The 22,081-nt window shown below is 40.4% G+C and overlaps 2 protein-coding genes across 3 annotated transcripts in view; both read right to left on the bottom strand.

Annotated features, from left to right (window-relative positions):
* The window catches only part of med24 (mediator complex subunit 24), a 9,307-nt gene extending 312 nt beyond the window's left edge, over positions 1-8,995 (bottom strand). The window contains exons 1-24 of one of the 2 annotated variants that reach the window (XM_072455984.1): positions 8,855-8,995; positions 8,693-8,775; positions 8,562-8,600; positions 8,287-8,360; positions 7,979-8,202; positions 7,765-7,876; positions 6,868-7,018; positions 6,666-6,779; positions 6,548-6,601; positions 6,387-6,469; positions 4,924-5,028; positions 4,726-4,837; positions 3,646-3,788; positions 3,523-3,560; positions 3,365-3,447; positions 3,085-3,263; positions 2,908-3,007; positions 2,414-2,589; positions 2,065-2,329; positions 1,308-1,489; positions 1,133-1,226; positions 885-984; positions 520-600; positions 157-305 (exon numbers count right to left, since the gene is read on the bottom strand). In XM_072455984.1, coding sequence (XP_072312085.1) covers positions 157-305; positions 520-600; positions 885-984; positions 1,133-1,226; positions 1,308-1,489; positions 2,065-2,329; positions 2,414-2,589; positions 2,908-3,007; positions 3,085-3,263; positions 3,365-3,447; positions 3,523-3,560; positions 3,646-3,788; positions 4,726-4,837; positions 4,924-5,028; positions 6,387-6,469; positions 6,548-6,601; positions 6,666-6,779; positions 6,868-7,018; positions 7,765-7,876; positions 7,979-8,202; positions 8,287-8,360; positions 8,562-8,600; positions 8,693-8,775; positions 8,855-8,984 — 2,871 coding nt within the window. In that variant the 5' untranslated portion in view covers positions 8,985-8,995. The remainder of the gene's footprint in view (positions 1-156; positions 306-519; positions 601-884; positions 985-1,132; positions 1,227-1,307; positions 1,490-2,064; positions 2,330-2,413; positions 2,590-2,907; positions 3,008-3,084; positions 3,264-3,364; positions 3,448-3,522; positions 3,561-3,645; positions 3,789-4,725; positions 4,838-4,923; positions 5,029-6,386; positions 6,470-6,547; positions 6,602-6,665; positions 6,780-6,867; positions 7,019-7,764; positions 7,877-7,978; positions 8,203-8,286; positions 8,361-8,561; positions 8,601-8,692; positions 8,776-8,854) is intronic. The other variant, XM_072455985.1, reaches the window with a different exon arrangement.
* A 3,738-nt stretch (positions 8,996-12,733) lies between these two features.
* On the bottom strand, positions 12,734-16,056 carry kcnj12a (potassium inwardly rectifying channel subfamily J member 12a). The gene has a single exon (XM_072456468.1). It carries the CDS (start codon positions 15,974-15,976, stop codon positions 14,672-14,674), a length of 1,305 nt encoding a protein of 434 aa, XP_072312569.1. The 5' UTR covers positions 15,977-16,056; the 3' UTR covers positions 12,734-14,671.
* Between the last annotated feature and the right edge of the window lie 6,025 nt (positions 16,057-22,081).

Below are 22,081 nucleotides of genomic sequence, written 5' to 3'. Positions count from 1 at the left end.
CACCAACAATTAGTAATACTACAATGTAATACTATCGTATATACCCTTGCACTTCAAGACACAAGAACAGCCCCCACTAACCCTAAGGGGGAGATTCTCTTGTAATATATCTTTCCTTATCTGGACATGACTGCCCTTGCCCGTTTCTCTACTCACCATTGTAAAGGGCATAAACTGCAGAATGCTTCCACGACTTCCCTGCTCCAGGCATTCAACACACTCCTCAATAAAACTCTGCACAAACTGAGTGTGAGGCCCTGCCATCTTTGAGCCAAGGATGGAAGAAATCAGGAGAAAAAGGTTGGCTGAGGAGAAAATGCAGGAGAAAATGAGAAAGCTTTATACAACATCCAATAACGTTAGATCAGGCTACAGCACAGCACAGCTATTTTATGAAAGCTGACAATTTATTATCCAATGAAGGTGCAGAGACATAGCAGCCATAGTATATATTGCCCTATATTTCCTCTTTACAGGACTTGTGGCTACATTTCATACATTGCTGCTACCGGTACTTACCCAGGACTCTGTTGAGCGGGTCTCTCATGTTCACAGTGTGGAGCTGAGAGGCAGACAGTGAACTGCTCATGGACCGGTCTCCTACATATATGACACACAAACAAATGTAAAAGATTGTTCAAAGGATGCAACGCTGCAAAACAAAGGACAACATTTACAGGCGTAATGTAATAATGAACGTTTTAAGTCTGTTTTTAAAAGGCAAAAACATAATTTAGGCAGGTTAAAACCTGCAAGGCCTTTAGGCAAGTTTTTCCCTCCGTTTGCTTGTGACTAGATTCTACGGTAAAAGTAGATTTACTGTTGGTATTTGCATAATAGGTTAAGGTTCAAAAATGTGAAATTGCTTAATATTTTACACTGACCTGGACTGGAAAGGGCTACAGGCTCATCTTCATTGGAGCTGAGCAAACGCATGAGTTTAGAAGGTTGTGTGTCATCCAAAGGAAAGAGACTGTTGTAATCCTGAGATGGAAGGGCATTTTACAGTTAGTGACATTTTAAAATACTGTGGGAAATGATGAGAACAACAGGTTACTCATGCTCAAACATGTATCCCTCAGCAGATAGCAGCTCGTGAGTAGTAGCTTTTGGCTAAATGCCTTTCCATTACTTCAATATCCTCCCGCTGTCTCTTGCGTTGGCGAGCTGATAATGGGCCCTTATGGTGAGAAGAGTAAGAGCTGAGAGCACACCACACCGCCAACCTAAAGTGTGAGATAACGCTTCACTTTAAAACGAGAAGCCAATTAACCACAATTGTGGGAAGCATTACAATGGCTTCATACTTGGACAGTGCCTTGCCGGGTGGGTCAGCCAGGCTGTGCCAGTGGGCGGAGTCTGTGAGAAGGTTAGGAAGAATTGTGCCAAGCAAGGTGAGTGTGATCTGTTGAGTGTCCAGACAGAAGATGCTGTAGAGGAGCTCCACCACCCGATTGGCCCACTCTTGACGAGTCTCCTTTAGGAGCTCCTACAAACACGACATGTTTTTAAGGCAGGACAAAGAAAGAGGAAATTAAGATCCAGTACACTAAATTCAGACTACGGGTTGATGACCCATTCTGGGTCTGAGTTTTGATACTAGGGGAATATATCTTTATAGTTTTTAAAGAAAAAAAGAATTGCAAATACATGGCCTCTACTGCATATGCATCTGTGAATAAACACCAGTCAAAACAAAACCAAAAATTCTTCCACAGTTGTAGGACAATATGTGAATTGCTTCATCAAACTGAAACATGGGGGAGGTTACATAAAATAAAAAATATAGTAACTTTGATAATAGAAAATGATAAAGAATAAGCAATTATTCTACTTGCAATAAAACTGCATTTATCCTACATGACACGTTTTGGTTAAGCAGTTACAACTGCCCTGGGGCTGACTGATGGAATTGTGGCTCCAATCGGCATCAGCAGCCCAAACCACCACAAATCACTCACACACCAGACCTGATGTCTTGTCTAAGGACACAGCAACATAATATACTAGACTGAAACAGCTCCCTCAACCACCTGAGCCAGTCAACATAACACATTTACAAACCTTAACCAAATTATTAGTGAACCAGAAAACTCCTCCCATATTCAGGAGACTCTCAAACAGATGCAGGGCTCTGCTATCGACCCATCCTTTCCGTAAAACTGCTTGGAACTGCTGACTCAAAGCAGCATGAATGGGTTCCTTGGTTGGGAGGAGGTTGCGGTACGGGATGGGTTCATGACCTTCCACTGGGGGGCGCACTGTTGCCCCCGTCTGCTGAAAGATGTCTGCACACATGTGCTCCATGATGGAACTCATGATTATGACTCTGTTGTGGTGGAAAGGGAAATACAAACTAAGCAAATATAATATGTGAATTTGTGGACGGAAATGGTTATGTTTAGTGTCATACCGTTCATTGTAAAATTGCAGTGTATTTTCTCCATACAAAGGTGTCACAAGATGTCGAATCATCGTCTGTGGCTTTTCCCTCTCATCCCGCCCCAGCATCCGGACATGAGCCACCAGCCACGCAACGGCACAAATGGCCATACTGCAGACTTTCCCCTTGATATTATCAGTGATCTTCTACACTTACACAGATAGGAAACAAGAAAAAAAAAAAAAAAGAGAAGGAAATGATGAGAAAAGGAGAAAGATTCTTACAAAACAAAACTTCCACATTGTGTTTCTTGTAGCAATGCATGAAAAAGAGAAAGTGGAAATAATGACAATGCATCCTTCTGCATTCTACAGACGTCAACGCTGTCACAAGGCACTAACATTATGATGCGTCATTTTCCACTAGAACTTTATGATGTGTGATAAGTTTAAGGAGGGATTATTTCTGAGCAAAATAGCTGAATTTAATTTCCAGAAATAATGTATTCTAAAGGAGGGAGTCACCTGCACAGCCTCCACAGAAAGCACACCATTCTCCCAGGCATTCAGAACCTCCAAGATGGCTGCCGGGGTGTTCAGACAGATTTCATGCCATTTAACCTGACTTAAAAAAAACAACACAAACTGGAGTGTGATTAAAGGATATTTCTGATCCTGCGAATTGAGAAAAGCTGAACTCACACTAGCTTCATTTCCGAGGAGTTGTTGAGAAGGGTCACCAGGCTCTCCACTTTACCAGGCTCCGGTCTGAAGCAGGGGTGATCTGGGTTCAGGATCTTACCTTCTTCTGGCATACATGTCTGAAGCCACGTTTCAAAGAAAGGGGTCTCTCCAGAAGGACTGGGGTCTGATAATATTACCTGATGTAAAAAAAATACCAGTAATATTGTGTAAAAGGTACAGAATATGACTTTAGACATTACAGTTTTAGGGTTAAAGGGGAAAAGCTACATGGACTAACCTCTGACCCATATGTCTGCACCACATGACACAGCATGAGGAAAGAGATGTCAAAGAGAAGCGCTCGCACAGATGCTGACTTAGCTGTCGGAAAAGTGGATTGCCATCATGCAGTTAAAATTAAAAACAACAACGAAAGATACTAGGAAGATCACTCACATCCTTCACCGGCAATGTGTTTCGGAAACTCATTCAGTCTGAAAAATGGTAACACATGTATGAAGAAAAAATATGTAATGTAATGATGCTGTAATTACATTTTAAAAAGTAGAAAAAAATTACTTAATAAACTTTCGGGCAAAGGATTTGAGCTTCCCAGTAGCAGCAGCTGCAGCAAGAAGCAAGTCCAGGCTCTTGCCAGACAACATGTGGCCAAGGACCCCAAGAAGGCCCTCAGGAGACTTTGAATGGTCTGCATCAACAGTCTAAAATAATAATGCAAAAGAATGTGCTAAAGGTTAGACGTGATGGAGAGAGTTGTAAACATTTTAAAATTAATTCATTAACAGATTTTACAAAACTCAAAGACATGCTATGGTTGTGTGTGTTACTGCATGTTAAATAATATACACAGATCATTATCCCACATTGTGTTGATTATAAACTGAAATATTGATCTAGAACACCTTAATAGTATCAGACCGACTTCTTGTTCAAAAACAGAACTCTACTGTAGAGAGCAGAGAATTTTGTGTTCATTCATTGTTAAACATGACTATGTGACACATGTATGAACCAGAGTATGAATTAAAAAACTGGGATAGGGGGTAGACTTTTTTGAGCACTCACTGAGGTCTTGTATGCTGGATTACTCAAACAGAAATGAATCAATTGAAATAAAACTCAGTTAATGCTGAGGGAAGACCATGATGTCATGGTTAAAAGCCAATAAATGTTGATTTGATAGAATACGTCCCATTTAAAAGGTTGAATGTATGATTTGTTTGGCCCAAATCTGAGTCTTATTTCCTTGTGGCGTGGACTGCCGATTACTCCTGCCACGTATCAATCATAAAACGCACCTACCGCTCACCTGCAGCCGCGTGCGGTTCGTCCCACGTTTCCGCGTGTCTAAGCGCATTGATCTATCATAATATAGTTCCCTCAGTGTACGGGGCAAAATGAAGACGGAGAAAGACAGTTCGAGCTGACTCAGAAGTAGACGGAAATCTATGGGAGACGAGAGATGCGATGCGATCTGTCACGCTAATAAACAAACGTATGTGTGTGTTGTATCAGTCCGCACGGGGGAGTGCGCATGCCCACTTCCGCCTGCGTTCTCAAATCGCCGAAAAATCGTCCATTGCGCCTTTAATCTAAACTACAATAAATGTGAATGTGTCATGGATTTTGGAGTTGCACCTTGAGGATGTTAGTCACGGTGGGCTCAGCTCTCAAGATAAGACCTGGGTTGGGTTGGATGTTCGCATTCTCTGCAGTTTTCAGCTTTGGGGCATATTCTCTGTCCTCGGTCCTAAATCATGTATGTAAAAGGAAAAAGAGGTGGTGTTACATTGCAAACACACAGTGAAAAGAATCCGTTAAGAAGAAAACACATACGTTACATTATGTCTGTACCTTTTGGCTGACAAATTTGCAGTATTTGTTTCTGATAGTAGTACTAACTTATTACATTCCTGTAGCAGCATTCCAAGGCAATCACAACTATGGGGAGGAAAACAGATGTAAACAGAAGATCCAAGATAAGATTTAAGACATACTTTGATTTACTTCTTTTTTATGTTTTGGGCCTGTAGGCTTTATTCAGCAGGACAGTGTAGTGTGAAATTTAAAGGTCCCATAACATGCAAAATCGACTTTTCAGAGCTTTTAACCTTCTTACGTTGCTATTTGTGCTTCATATATGTACCCAGAGTGTTTTTTGTATTGATTCCAGCAGTGTTTAGCTATATTACAGACTATCTCCTTTCCTCGAATCTCCAAACTGACGGGCGGTGGGGCAAGACAGCGTCATAAGGGCAAGCACGGGTCATTATCCCCTCCCCCTCCCCTCCCTTCCCGCCCCCTTCCCCCCGGCTCCGCGCTGCTGTCTCCCTACAAGACCATTCCGGAGTATTTCTGCTTCGATTTACGACGAAACACGGTTCAAAGAGGCCCAAAACTTCATTAATGATATTGCACTCTTTACTATTATCACAATGGTGAAGGTTTATGTGGCAATTGATGCAGCAACCGGGAAAATAAACGGAGAGAAGTTCTATCCGATACCGAAAAACTAGGAAATAAGAGCGCGATGGACATAAGACTTTTTTATATATAGATATATAGATAGATCTATAGATATATCTGTTCTGCGCACGCTGTAGAATAAACACCAGATTTATTTAGGCTCAAAGTAGTGTTGATCTGAAGTTCTATCGTTTCTCACTCGCGTGGCACAAGCGGCGCAGCGCGGAGCAGACAGCTGTGGGGCTACGTCACGGGTGGGCGGGGCACACACGCGCTCTGAGACTACGTCACGGGTGGGCGGGGCACACACGCGCTCTGAGACTACGTCACGGGTGGGCGGGGCACACACGCGCTCTGAGACTACGTCACGGGTGGGCGGGGCACACACGCGCTCTGAGACTACGTCACGGGTGGGCGGGGCACACACGCGCTCTGAGACTACGTCACGGGTGGGTGGGGCACACACGCGCTCTGAGACTACGTCACGGGTGGGCGGGGCACACACGCGCTCTGAGACTATGTCACGGGTTGGGCGGGGGAGCCAGATCGCTCTTCGCAAGGGTGGGGGCGAATATCAAACCAAGTCGTCTGCATTTCCGGGTTGGTGAGGGGGTCCAAGGTCTGGGTGATATTTCTTAACTATTATGTTAAGCGTGTTGCACAACCCTTATTATTATCAATTATACACTTAGGATAGACTACGAAACGTGAAAAAAAGCATGCTATGGCACCTTTAAATGAGACCGGGGAATGACAAATTGTGGAGAGTCAGATTCAAACGCTACGGCCTGCCCCCATACTGAATGCACCATAACTGTCAAAGATCGACTTACTTGCATCTTTGATCAGCTTTGTCCAGCAGCGGTGTAAGCTTCAATAAATACTCAAATGCAATGTTGACATCATCCATGAAATCCTGCAAATTTTTCCATAAGTAGCATTAGTGGTTAAACATTCATTAAACAATTCAAAACGGAAAAGAAAAACGGTTTACCTGTCCCCTCTCTACCATTGGGTACTTTTTAAGTCTTAGCAAAACTTGTGGGATCTAGAAAAAGTATTATAGTGCATTAGGAGAAGGACATGGTATGGACAATAAAGAGATGCAATACTTTGAGAAATGTGAACGCAGTCCATTTGAGCTCTTCTGTGCCCTCTGGTGACTCAATGAGGCCAGTGAAGCAGGCTTTCCAAATCTCCAATACAAATAATGGCGTGGGTATATGCTGTAAACAACCAAACAACACATACAAAATGCTTAGTTGTCAAGATGTGTATAAAAATAAAGAAAAAACCTTTATACGCCTCATTCACCTGCATTCGCTTGATCATCATGAGCTGCTCCACAAGAGGCTGTAATTCTCCAGTTAGGTTCATGGTTCCTTCCAGCATTATAAAGGCGTGGACCGAAGGGAAGGACACATTAACTGGAGGGTCTGATGGCATCAACAACATCTGAGGGACACTGTAGGAATATAAAGTGCAGAAGCAGGAATTAAATACAGTGATTAATCATTTGATTGGGTTTGCGATTAGTGTGCCAGAAGATTCTAATCTAAATAATATTGGCGTTCATATTGCCCTAAAAACCTACAGCGCCTCCAGAAATGTTATGTTGGAGGTGCTGCTAAGGTCTTCCATGCCATGGGCGTTCGCACATACTCCCCACTCCTTTCAATGTTTGTCACTGTTCTAAACAAGTTGAAATCAGAGTTGCCAAGTCTGTTTCTTTATAGCAACTTTAAATATATATATATATATATATATATATATATATATATATATATATATATATATATATATATATATATATATATATATATATATATATATATTCTTTGAGCATCGCGGGTGGCAGATTTTTGGGTTTGCTGTGAGAGGCACTTTCACGTCCTAAAAATAGGTAATTTTCAGTCCATTTTCAGGCCAGTTTCATGATAATAGACCCAATAATGCCAAGCCATTAACAGTTTTTTGTTATTGATGTAAAATATTATAATAAATATACATATACGTGTACATATTTTTGCACCCTATAGTGTTATAACCTTACTGTGGAATTACTAATTTTGTACACTACGTAGTGGCCGTTTAAACATTTTAAGTGAAACTCACATTACGAGTAAGTCTGTACCTTAAAAGTTCATGTCATTTATTTAATTTACAACCTAAATAATTGTGTAATTGCTTGATAGACTGTTTAAATCTTACCTTTTCACAAGTGCAAGGCTTTCTTCAATCCCACTCTTTAACGCCTGGTTAGAAACACTGCTTAGGCCCTCGCTCACTTTAAGCATAGCCTGCTCCACATTGCTCCAAAAACCTACAGAAAAGTTCACTCAGTTTAGAACATATAATGCAAAATATAAATCTGTAACTGTAAAATTAATATTAATAATAATGTGGATATTTATTAAAAGCTTACTTTGTTCCTCTAGTCGGGCTATGTGCACAAGGGCCTTGTTCTTGGTGCTGTTGAGAAGTGTGTGGAGTCTCTCCTGACAGGCTTTGAGACTGGATTCTGTACTTTCTAATGGGCCGAGCTCTCGAAGCTTGTCGCAGTAAAAAGCACAGCCTTGTAGCAGCCACACAGTGATGCCCAGCAGAGCCCGACACAGACCAATGCATTCCTCCGCTTTTCCGTGACAGCTGTGAGAGTCATGTGTTGATATGAATAATAGAACTAAAAATGATGAAATAAAACCTTCGGCAGTTGATTTTTTAAAAGCATACCTGAGGCGGTGGCAGAACATGTCCATTATTTCCAACAAAGATTTAACACAAAGTTCTCGAGAAAAATCATCAAACTAAAAGAAAAATAAGATTTATTGCCCAAATCAATACCAAGATACTTATCAATACTACAGCCAGTATCAAAACTAGATACTAATTGGAAGTATCAATATTGAAAAGGTTTGACCTTTCCTGAATAATCCTTAATCCTTAATATCAAAATAGTTTAACATTTTTGTATTGTGACACCATTTTGTTTATAATTATGTTGTTACCTTGCTAATAGCAACAAGCACACTGGAATAAGACACCATCTGTAGCAACAGAATAATTGATATTTGTGAGAGCTGAAGAAAAGATTCACAATTATACACAATTAGCATATAATTGTAAACTGTATGTTTACCTGCGAGCTAATGGCATATTTGAGGTAAGAGAGAATTAAAGGATTAGGAGAAGGTCCAATCATTGCCTGCTCCATCAGGGCCTCTGAAAAAACAACAGAATCGCGTAAGTTTAGACATGTTATTGTACATACGCTGTATATCACTTCTGGTATGTCACTAACCTGCCAAGTTTAGGTAGTCCCATGTTGCTCCTTTGGGGAAGTTTCTCTTTATGTTGATTGCCCATTGGTAGTCACTCCAGCGCTCCTTCCAAGCCTGCAGAATGGCTTGCTTCAGATTTACCACCTTCATTTGAACACCTATAAAAAGACAGGGTAAAAGCAACAAAGATGAGTTCAAAACCAATTCATTCATTGTTAGCCATTAGCAGCATTTGCTATTATTTTATTCAAGTAACTAAACATACAGACACACACATACATTAAGACTCATAACATCGTAATTATTGACACTCACCAGACCAATTGCTTCGATAATATATATATATATATATATATATATATATATATATATTGTTTTGCGGTATAATTCAGATTTTACAGACAGAGCGCTTCACAACAATGCTGCAGACGCCATCTTTCCTCCGAAGATCTGGACGTTGATTGGCTGGCTCGCTAGTCGAGGTCTTGTATCGCTGCACCTGATTGGTTAAAAAGTCGAAGCGAAGCGAGACCAGGGCCATGGACTGTTTCAACCACGAGATGTCGCACTTACGCCAGTCTTATCTCGAGGTATGTCATTAAGTAAGTCACGTCATTTGTGCTCAAGTTTGGACCTCACCCCGCAATCCAGGCTTGGGTTTCCTAACTATTAAATACATCTTACATTTAATTCTTAAAACATGAACCAACGAATGTTTTTTATTGATCTTTTTTGTTAACAAATTGTCTAAATTGCTTGGTTAAGTGGTCAGGAATTGCAAGTATGCTTACAGAGCTAGCCCTGCCACAATAGAATACGTGTAGGCTTTGAATAGTATCTATGGATATTGTTGACAATGAATGTATAGTCAAATTTGAAATTTAATTCTGTTTATTATGTTTTAGTGAAATGTGCACTCCACCTTCTCATATAGACTTTAAGCAGACATTTTTAGAGATCAGTCTGTTCACTGCACACCCATTGTGAAAGTTCATCTCAGTCATCTCAGCCTGTGTAATTTCCATTTATTCAGGTTTGAGTCATATTAGAAGGAAGACTGCAGCCTCATTTCAATGACCGTCCACTTCTGGAGCCAATGTTTTGTATTGCATCTTCAGATACAAAGTGCATCTGTTTGCCTGTGGACACTGGAGGTACGCTGGAGGTCTCTGTTCTGAAACAGGGAAGCCAGAAGGCCAAAGATGACCCATACATGCTGGAAAAGGTAAAGGTTTGGTATGCTTGTGTGTGTATGAAAGGATATTTAGATAGAACTATCTAGCGAAAAGCACTGAGAGATACGAATGTACCCTTGGGGAGTCCAGAGAGACTAGCTGTTCTAACTGTTCCCATGACTTCACTGATGGACTGACAAAGATTTGCTGACTCTTATTACCTTTGTCAAAAAGATTATATTTTCATAACCGTGACTGTTGGTTTAGGTCAGCAGGATTATGTAATAGTAACAGTACAGATTTCCATTAAGCTGGGTTTGAAGGGCATCATCAGAAAGTTAGCTGCAGTAATACACAAACTTATATAACTTGAGATGTGCTAAGTACTATCATCCTTGGCTTAATCATGAAAACCCTTCATGACCTATCATTGCATCAGCATTACTTTCTACCTTAAAGTGTGCCGGTCTTGGGGATCAGAGAAGTAATTAACTTGGGTCTAGAGCCAGGAAATAAGAGTGTCCCTATGACGTTCCCTAAGGTTGTCCATCCATGAATCAGGACAGCTTCTTAAGGACAATTCAGAATGAGTAAAAAGTTAAAAACTGTTCAAATATCAGTTGGTTGTCATTAGTTTGGGTGTCACATGTCTGCTCTTACCTGAATGTGAGTACGCCAGGCGGCCTCAATAAACTTGTGTTGACAGATTGTACTAGTGGGCTCTTGGCTGGTTTGTGGTTACACTAGACCACAAGTGTAGGTAGGAGTGCAGTGCCATTGTGTTCATTTGTACAAATATCAAACAGTTAAATCAGCTATACAATACTGACTTCTTGCCGTGAAAATATTGAAATCTTTTATAATTCAATTTGTAAACTGCATATAATACAGTCTTATGTAATTTAGGATCCCAGGGACAGATGTATATGTAATGCAGTGCTTATTAACTTAATCAATCAATCAATCAATCCTAATGCCAGTGAATTGGAAAAAAAATCGCATAATGCGCCACTATCAGAGGACTTCACAGTGGGGGATATATTGGTCACTGAGCTTCAGACTATCTGACACTAAAGAGCTTAATATAGCCCCTTCAGCACTATTTCTCCTCATTTGACTGTCATAAAGAGCCCAGGCTACAGGGAGTTAGACCCAGCTTTTAAAATAGGTCTTATGTCCTGGACCAATGGAAGCCGGCCACTTATGATTAAGTATCAACATTCACAATTCTCTTTTACCTCACATCATATCCACAAAAATATATTGCTTGCCCCAGAAAGATCTTTTGTTTTTAAGATCATGCAACATAAACTTGATGTTTTTCCAAATAACCTTTAAGTTAGTTTCAAAATCTAAATGCTTCACTTTCAATGAAGCTTAGCTTAAAAGTAATTAAACCATTAATTAGTTGATTTGTTTTCCAATGCCTGGGTGGATGAAGAGGCGTGTGTTCAACATTAAAATCAATGATGGCTCATATTGTTTTTTTCTGCCTTTCAGTTGGTTAAATGTCTGTCGTTGTCCTCTTGTGGAACACATCTCTCTAAGGTCACGTCTTGGTGAAGTCATTAGACCAGAGCTTATAGGTGAGTGAGTTGTTTTTATGCCATGTGAATAAGGTGTGAGCGACAGCCTCAGCTGGTTTAATGAACTGTTCTGTGGTAGAAAACCGAAGGGACTGTCCCATGGGATTCTGGGTGTTAATTTTGTTGCGTAATTTATATATAGTTATAGCATCAAAGAACTGTCATCTATGTATCTGTCTGTTGTTCCATCTTTCTGTGTCTTTCTGCCACCCCAGCTGCACACCATGTGTTCAGCCACTCGGTTACATGGTAACCATCTAATAGGCTTTATTAACCATCAGTGTAATTCTGTTATTATTTTCTGTTTATATATTCTTTTTGCCGTATTGTTTTCACCTGAGTCTACGTTCTCTCTTGTCCAAACGTCTAGTTCTGGTTTTTAGCTCGTCCTTAGCTAATGCGATCCCAGGCCAAAATGAGCCGGACCGCTTTGAAAGCTACTACCAAGCAGGGTCCATAGGCTTCAAGGAGTGTTTCCATTGTGGTACTACTTCCCAGAACCACGTTCACTAACCACAGCACTCTGTTTGGATAAGAGAACATACATACTCGGGCAAAAGCAAGACGGCATGTATAAACTGAAAAAAAACTAGCGCATGTTAGCAACCAGTGTCTCCTATTTATCAGTCCAGGGCCCTCACTTCAAGAGCCTCTGAGCTCAATACATCCGGTGAGTCCCCCCTCCTTCTTAATCCTGCATCTATCACTCACTGTGAATCCACCTCGTCCAGCACATGGCTGTGTCTCAGCTATTCCTGATCCAGCGGGATCACTTACTCATATTATTCTGCTCATGTCTGGGCTGTGGTCGTCTCGCTCAGGTAGTAATAAGAACAGTGAAGTAATGGTTCCCTCATTGATCTGATGAAGGGCCCTAGCCCCACAGTGGCCAGAGTGTTGCTGTGATTAATTGAAAAGGCTTCTTGAATAATTGGCTGTGGACGGGAGTCTCCTGGAGGAGGTGACACGAGTGTTGCTCCTGTAGTGACCCAAGACTCATGATGATGCATGACCAACGCTCCTTCGCTGATCACATGATTAGATGACCCTAAGGTGGAAAGGGGCTGTAATGATTTCTCATTCATCTCGCACCGCTGTGTAACTGTGTTTTGTTATTAACGACAAACACAAAAAAGGTTGTTGGAATAGCTCTTTAATGAAGTAATTTAAATGAAAAGAAGAAGCCCAGCAAACATAGTTCTGGGCATAGGAAGACTTCTACAGAGGTCAAAGGTTATTCCAATCATCCCTTTAAGAGAAATACATTTTTATTTTGAAATGTCTGTGCTAAAATGTTTACATTTCTGCTTCTCAATAATTACTTCACATCTCAAAGTGCTGCATTCAGTCTCATCTATCAAAAATCTTCTTTGTATAAAAATAAGCAGTTTAATACCTTCATCATCCATTTATAATCTGCGTTCGCAATAAACATCTGATTAAATAGAACTAAGGTTTCATTTTAAAGGCTCAGGTGGGCAACATAGCCATAAAACAGTTCAGTGTTTTTTTTGTTCCCACCAAAAGTTCATAAATGACACACCAGTGTGCGCAACCTTCCCAGAAGGTAATTAGTTGAATACAAGTTTTGTGCCGGCCAGAGCAATCTCACTAAAAAGCCATTTTACTGCATACTAGAAACAGCTAAAAAACATCACTAAAGGAACACATATGGGTGAAGTTTCTTAAGAAAATATCAGTCATTGTGACCAACATTACAACCATTTTATGGTTCTTAATTTACCCTCTTCTCTTCCATCATACACACCATCAGATTATTTTTGTAAAATTTAGGTTGGTCTAAAGTAAAGTATAACTTTAGAAAGTTACCATTGATATGTTACTTTACATTTTCATGCTGGGATTTTAAAATCAAGCTTTTACAAATAGACTACTATTACGCTGATTAAGTTTACATTAGACTTTTGGTGTCAGTTTAACAAAATGTATTAAATAAGAGATCTTTATAGAGCGATAAAATGTCAGAAAGATTTCGCTTAAAAATTAAACCTGTGTATTCATTACTTTGGTAACAAATATTAGTACTGTACAGTTACATACTGTACTTATAGTTATGAATGAAACATTTCTTGCAAAATCTTTCCTGAAAGAACCATATATTTCATCCTTAGTTTATTGCTTATTTTGAAACATTGGTATTGTCTCATCTCTTTGTTTTATCCCAGTGTGTGCTGTTATGTCTCCCTAATGTATGGGCTGTTTGATGTAGAGTGATTCAAGTTTTAGAATTCGCTAGAATGAAAGACGACTTGCCCTCAAATTTAGCATTGTTCCTACAGAAGGGTGACAAAGTGTGTTAGTTCAGTGAGTTTCCCCATTTAATTTGTTTAAAAAATGCATAGTTTGAAATTTAAAGGGAAAAGGAAACTAACTTTTCTGTCTGGTATTGCTTTAAATCAAAGTAGTTGTGCCATGCTATTTTTAGCCATCATTCAACTGTTGAATTGTATTGAAGGAGTTCTGTGCTTTAGTTTGACATTAGCTTTTCATGTTAACTTTGGAACTGAACACATATTGTGAGGACTAAACAATTACAGTTTAACTTGGGTTGATTGTTTTTGGAGTACAGTGCAAGTGCAGTGCAGGGAAGGTTGTTTCATGGCTCATTGTATCTATGTACATTGCTTTGTTTTATTTCTTTTCACTAAAATCATTTATAAATACAAGAACATTTATTTGTCTTGTTCTTCAATATTCTGCAGAAAAGCTAAAATATATTTACTATATGGTTAAAAAATGTGGAATTTGATACCGCACACAAAACAACTTATCTAAGCAATTTATTTACACCTAAACTTTCTTTATAAAGTTTGATATATATCTATGACTCCCAACCCCAAACAATGACATTGTCAAAAAGATTCAAGTTTCTATGAAGGAAAGTCTTTAGTCCACACCCTCCTTAACTGAGGACATTCCTCTAATCTGTGCACTGCTTTCGGAAGTTCTTTGCAAGTAGTTTCATTTGACTTTATACCTTATTCACAGTACTAGTCACTGTTTCATATGGCACCTTGCATTGTTCTGCATCTCAGCCTCAGAGGTCAATCCTGGGTCATATCTCGGACTCTCTGCGATATGACCGCTGGTCTAGAGGCCTGGTCGCTTGTAACCGTTCAAATTCATGTCGGCTGTTTCGGTCTGGACTGAGGTTTGCCAGCGGTCTGCTTCCACCTCCCACCTCCTCCTCCTCCTCCTCCTCACGGTTGAGGAAGGCCAGCTCATTTTCATAGCAAAAAGAGTTTGAGTTTGGGACCAGATATTTGTTCTCCACCATATCCTTGGCACTGCAGCGAGGGGTGGACGGCACCTCATAGGTTTTATGAAAGTGGGAATAGTCCACCTTATATACATTCTTCTCCTCAAACAGAACAGGCTCAAACCTGTGACCCCACAGGACCTCAGAGGCCAAATATGAGCTGCGTGCCTGAGTGGTCATGGCGGTGGCTTCTACCATACCTTCCAAGATAACTACAATCTCAAAGTCTGCTGACTCCAGGTCCTGTTGGCTGATCCCAAACAGCGGACTTTCCTCATCAATCTCATGCAGGATGGTTATGGGAGAAACCAAAAAGATCCTGTCCAGACCTTTGTCAAATCCTACATTAATGTCTAATTGGTCCAGAGGTATGTACTCTCCTTCTTCTGTGACTCGGGGTTTGATCAGCTGCGCTCGGACGTGTGCCTCCACAATGTGGCTTTTGCGAAGGTTCCCTACTCTCCACATGAGGCAGAGTTTTCCATCCCGCATGGCAATGACTGCATTGTGGCTGAACAAAAGAGTTTCTGCTCGCTTTTTGGGTCTGGCCATCTTGGCCATGATGGCGCCAATCATAAAACAGTCAATGATGCAGCCCACTATAGACTGAAAGACCACCATAAAGACAGCCACTGGACATTCCTCTGTCACACAACGATAGCCATAGCCAATGGTAGATTGTGTTTCAATTGAAAATAAAAACGCAGCCACAAATCCATTGACCTGTAGCACACATGGAGTAAAGTTGTCATCTCCTGCAGGGTTATCCAAATCTCCATGTAACAAAGCGATGACCCAGAATGCTACACCAAAGGCCAACCACGATACTACAAACACCAGAGTAAATATCACCAGCATCCAACGCCAGCGAATGTCCACACATGTTGTGAACATGTCTGCCATGTAACGCTGGGATTTGTTGTGCATGTTCGTGAACTGCACATTGCACTGTCCATTTTTTTTGACAAAGCGATTGCGACACTTTCTGCGTGTGTGGATCTTGCCATTTCCAAAGCCATTCATACCATGCATGGTACTGAGGCGCAGGCCCTCTTCCTCAGACGACACAATGCTGTAGCGGCTAATGCGGCCCACACTCATGCTCCTGATGTGTGACCGAAGCCCCTCGCAGCAGGATCACAGTCTAAGCTGCATTTCCTCACATGCACCACTTTAATCCAGGCCCTGTGGAAAGTCAGGAAAGGACAAACATGAGTGATGTATGCATCTTATTTATTAATCATGCAGTCACATATGTCCTGTTACATGTTTAATCTTAACTTTTCTTTTGACACTCTTGATTATGGCCTGTTTATCCCCTTTCTCATCTCCAGGCTCTATTTAAAAATCAAGACTGAGACACAATTACTCCACATGAAGGGCACTTGTGTCTTTTGATGTCAGCTGCATAAGTGAAGTACTGGCCTCCAATTGATCCTCTTCAACCACATGACTGTTTCTTTCCCCTTTCAAATGATAAAAAAGACACATTAACTCATCACTTACTACATTTGTGTATTTTTACACTCAAATGCCTGTCATTTTTTGTTTCTTTGTATTGATTTTGAGTTGAATTCACTCTCATAGTAAGGCTTGGCCCATTCTTAATGCATAGTGGACTGACACAATCACTTTGGGGATTTTGTTCAATTTGGCCCCTTTCTGTAGAATTATCAGTGATTTACTGAAGTCTGTAAATTGTCTTGTATACCTGGCCCTTATGGTATTACAGTGAGAAGATAAGAAACACAGAAGCACAATGTTCTTGTCAAATAAATAAATAACGAACTTGGTTTTAATTTGTGAGTCAATTCCATAATCTTTGCCTTGTTTCGGCTGACGGCTCGTCGGCTCAGTGTTATGTGTGCTCCAAAACCCCAGCTGCCCCTCTGTCTGCCACACATTCTCATCCTGTGTCTCAGGTGAAAGTGTATTACAGTTGTTCGCCTTATTGCCTCATGATGGCTGCATTTGTTCCACTGGGATCTGACTCGCAACTGTTCTGGGAAAACGTACTGTAGCTAAAATGCTATTTTTAGATTTCTGCACTTTTTCAACTTCCCAAAGGTGTGCAGCTGTTATTCCTAATTTAGCCTGTGTAAGACTCTGATAGTAACTGTACATAATGTGTAGTAGTTTTAACCACTGCTAGTGTAGAAGAAACAGTGGCCTTTATTTTGCTTAGTGGCAGGCGGGCATGGTGATATAATGTCTAAGATATATAAGTTAGATACTTCATAAATTTGTCTGTTGGTGTTATCGAAGATCATAGATGTGCATAATATTAGGTTGTTTAAAGTCTTGGTAATATTTAGAAAAAAACTAAAGGAAAAACACTACCGTTGGAACACCATGGACCATAATATGGGTGCTATAACCTCTGTTGTCCTAATGTTTGTCATGCAGTTAAGAAGAGGAAAAGATGAAGAGCTAGTGCTGAGGATGATTCGAGTGAATAATTGAATGAATTGACAAAAACAATGAGTCGAGAGGAGCGAGAGAGAAGCTCGTCTAAAGACAACCAGGGAAACTGAGCTGTACCACTGTGGTTCCTGCCCACCTCCCAGGGCCATTGTGAAGAGAAACACAGGCTCGAATGTCAAAGTATTTTCCTATAGTTCACCACACACAACCTGTCTGCTCTCAAGTAACCTACAGGTATTTTCCTATGTAAAGGCACACCACTTAAGCATGCAGATGGGCATTTTGATTTGCCATGTCAGTTTATCACTTCCAGTTAAACATCTAAATTGTTATGCTTGTAAGTAGGAACGTATGGCATGGAGTGTGCAGCAATGGAGTCCCAGGTGAGACGGTGGAGAGGTTCCTGGAGGTTTGAGTGCCATTACAGCTGTATATTCGGCACAGTCGGCTCGCTGCACCTGTAGCCTTTCCACTCTTCATACACCTGCTTCCCATTGATTGATTATTCTCACATACAAGCGCTTCACTGGGGCTTTTTCATCTTCTTTTTTTTTTTTTGCAACTGTTTTAATTACTCACACCTCGCTCATTCACACATTTTTACATACTGCATACTCTTGGCATATCTGTGTATCTTCGTTAAATGTTTTTGGAGTTTTCTGTACAAATCCATTTGCAAACAGATCAAATCAAAGTAAACTAACTAAGCCAAGATCAAAAGCAGGTCGGGGTCATTGAATTAACAGACAATGCCGCATAATCTGTGTCCTCTTCATCTTTTACATCAAGGATTTTCTCAGTGCGCTGATGGACAGAACATGGCCCACACATTTATTCATTAATTCTCCTGGTTTTGTGTTACTCAATGTTGCAGTTAATTGATTCACTGTACATGTGATTAGCTGGTGTGTTACGATTCTTTCTGGGATTTCAAAAATATTGATCACTATTTACAATTTGTTGTGATTTTTTTTTGTGTGTGTTCAATTTATTTCTTTAGATTTCCGACTCAGATAGAATTGCAGTGCCACTTTGTCATATTACATTCTTAATTAAGTTGCCACCTAACCTATTTAAACACATGTTCACCCTTACAATTGATATAGATCTTATTGTGGATGTAATTTAGTGGCCATATTGACTCAAATCTATTTTAGGCATGGAAAACTACAATTTCTTCCTTTGGTTGAGTCTTTCATATATCTACTTTGTCTAATTTGTCTTACCTTATAATATTAGTTGTTCCTCTGGAGAAAGTACAACCAAACAATAGTTTCTTCTCTCTCTTTGTCCACGTTAACCAAACTGAGGCATTCTTTGCATCGGCCGCCACCGCTGCTCCGTCTTCACATGTTACACCAAAACTGGGTAAGAGCGTTCCATCGCCTTAACCCCGAAACACACTGCCCCTTTTACATTTCTTCATTGTCACCGTTTCGTGGGAAGCATCAATAAAAGCCCAGGAAAATAAAAAGGTGTGATCCCCAAATTGCAGGTGGTTATATCTCCATCTTCAAAGTCTTCAGGTGCTGACTTTTCTTCAATTTCATTCAGCTGTTGAATGCGTCCCGTGTACTTTTGACTACAGCTCTCTCTATAACAGTCTTTTGCAATTTGATCCAGTTGGAGAGTAGCTGTCTCTCTCTCTCTCTCTCTCTCTTGTTCGCTCACACCAACGTGTTCTTCCTCCCTTTTCCCTCCCTCTTCCCTCCCTCTCCCATAGAGTCACAGAGGCTGTCATTTGCAGCCTTCTTTTCGCTCCGTTTCTCGCATCACTGTACTACCTGTTTTCTGCAAAATGTCTTTCTGAAAATTTGGAATATGATTTATTTTTGTACTAATTGTGTTAAAAAATAAGTTAACAAGATCCAGTATTGGTTTACATAAAGTTTCACTGCATCATTTATTTCAAATTGTTTTCCTTTACCAATATATTCACCAATATATATATATCAGCAACTGCAAAGGTATTCACATAGTAAATAAATCTATATCCTCATCTAAAAATGGCCAATCTTTATCCAAAACCCTTTCTGTCAACAGGTGTTTTTGAAGATTTTGGAAGTTCTGAGTATCCTTTAGTCGTTTAGTTCAGTGCTTCCAAAGTGGGGTCGCGAGGCATGAGCTAGAGGTCGCGAGATGATCTCAAGATTAGAAAAAAATGTAAATGATACTGTATTGTATCTATTTTAAATGCAAAATTGTAGAATGAATGAATGAATTTAATTTTGCTGTCGGGGTCCGGGTTATTTTTAGGGGTCCTGGCATCAAATGTTTTGGAACCCCTGGTTTAGTTGATTAGTCATTGGATAATATCTTAGTGGACCACGTATCTTTTTGTCAACAAATGTTATATTAAGCACAACAGCAGAAAGGAGAAAGCCTGGAGGGAGTCAGCTGGAGTTTGAGAGTGACTGGACAGTTTAATCTGCCTTTTCACTCATGAAGATGCTATTTACTTTACTTCTCTGTTTTCTTTTTTTGCTAGAGAACATTTTTAAAGCTTTTGCCTGCACCACAGGCAAAGCTTTTGCTGATTAATTGATCATTAAGACATTAGTCTTTAGTCAACCAAGAATTTCTTTAGTCGACTGCAGCCCAAATAACATACAGTGAGCTCAGCGTTTGCTTTCATGGTAGCAGATTGAAGATAAACTTTAAAAATGTCATTGTTTTGCTTCTTAGCTGCTAATCATCACTATCCTTTCTTCAAGGCTTGGAGAGCTTGTGTCTATTACCCAGTGGAGTGTCACACTGACCACAATGACCAAAGGACTGGGTCAGCCCTTCAGGCTCTGATTGACCTCTGATGCAGGTAATGGAGCTCTGTGTTTCTGCTGGTCTGCTGCTGCCAGCTGCTGCATCTCTGTACAGACTCCTGCCTTTCACACTTGTCACCAACAACTAATCAACAGTATTTCACCTGAGGACATGAGTGAATATGACAGGCTGGTTTTGACAAGAGACTGTAAAAATTAAAATAGCAAGACTTGTCTGCTCTTTATATGCTAATGTGTAGCTTTCTAAAATCATATGATGATGTTTTTAATGTTTGCCAACAGGTGTTTTTAAGTATAACATCCTCAGAGCCCATACGGCAAGAGCCAGTCACATGTCAAACTCGAAAAGAGACGACAATTAGTACGGGAGAGAGCTGAAGAAGTGAGACATTTCTAAATACAGAAGAACTGGCTCGGCACTAGCTTCATCACTAATGATTCATCAGCGCAGGAACCCTTTCTTTTCCCTCTCTCTCTCTCCATCACTCTCTCTTCTTCCAGGCTTTCTGATTTTTCCGGCTTGTGAGGGTGATTTTGCAGTACCCTGTGCAATTATTACTAGGCCATTGTGTTTGGCCCTGAACGTCAATTAATGGAGCCCAAAATGTCCTTTTAAAGTGCATTTAAAGCTGTGGTAGCAACAGGTAGCGTAGCGGCTCCTGCATAATGTAAAGGCTTCCACACTGCCAGGTCTGAAGAACAGTAGATCACAAGGTTCACACATCCACCCTGTCAGGCTCGTTATGTAAGAGCGCCATAATCACAGGTGGCAGCTCACATATCTTCTGCATGTCTGTGTCTAAATAAGAGGGTATTTCCTCCCAGGCCAGGGAGAAGGCTAAGTGGGATTCACTGCTGCTTTCAAGGATACAAGTGTAACACATTTTTATCATTTCAGACCAACAAGAAGTGGATGAGCGACATTACAGCCCCTTTAAAAACTGTCCATGTACAAGGATAGATAAAGACACCTCATATACAGTACAAACATTCAATTTTAATTGCATTTTGTACGCTTGCATTGCATTATTCATTCCTCACACTATGGCCACACCTACCTCAGGGTACACTCAAATGTAGCCACCACTCTGTCTACGCCTCGCCAACCACCACCTATCACTCACTCATATAACACATTCACAGGAAGGTGGTTGAAGTGTCTTGCCTAAGGATATAGAATGAAATCACATTTTGACTGTCCCTGGCCCCTAGACCGGTGAGCTTTGGATCGGTTCTTTTCATAGTGGAGTGCCAAACCATGCTCAGGGCTTCACCATGTGTTTTCTAATAAATTAAATCAAAATCTTACTTTTTTTAATAATGAGGCCAACCTCAGCAGCTAAGTTTGTGGTGCTGTGACATGTGGCTAAAGCAAGTGTAAAACAAAACTACTTTTGGTTTATTGTCAGCACTTTCTGCATTTATTTCACATCTCTGTGTCGCGTCTCTTCACGTGATGCAGTGGGTTTGTATTTTAATATTTTGGGTTGTGACGTACGTGTGGCGATAAACAGGAAACCGCTGATGCTACCGAATGAATAAGTCTGTCGGTTCAACAAATAAAGTTACTATCACTGAAAATACGATGGATTATCCTAGGATCATGACAGATTTTTTATGTCTCATTTTCAGCTCAAGTTTGCGTTCGCTCTTGTCCAATCATCTCCCTCAAAAGTGTTCTGGGAGCTGAAAGCGTGCCAGACCACTTTAGAACTCAGACCTCTTAGGGCCCGCTTTGGAGTGCTTGAATAGACCGTTACAGTTCACTTTGGGACACTACTATATTGTCCCAGTTGAAAAAATGGCTATAGTATCTGCTAGTTACAACTGGGATCCGACCAACAATCGTCTGGTTATAAGAAAACCACTCTACCACAGTCTCCCTGAGAATCACTGTCAAAACACACTGCTTGTTAAAAGTCAAATCAAATCAATTTATTTTTGTAAGGCCCAAAATCACAACAACAGTTGCCTCTGAGGGCCAACAAAAGGGGTAAAAAAT

Source organism: Eucyclogobius newberryi, unplaced genomic scaffold (assembly GCF_026437365.1).
Source record: "Eucyclogobius newberryi isolate DKJ021-1_F unplaced genomic scaffold, fEucNew1.0.hap1 SCAF_20, whole genome shotgun sequence".
NCBI classification, from domain to species: domain Eukaryota; kingdom Metazoa; phylum Chordata; class Actinopteri; order Gobiiformes; family Gobiidae; genus Eucyclogobius; species Eucyclogobius newberryi.
This window is presented reverse-complemented; position numbering and strand designations above follow the sequence as displayed.

What these genes read in the sequence shown, in the direction of transcription:
- kcnj12a (XM_072456468.1), bottom strand. Translation starts at nt 15,976, where the DNA reads ATGAGTGTGGGCCGCATTAGCCGCTACAGCATTGTGTCGTCTGAGGAA.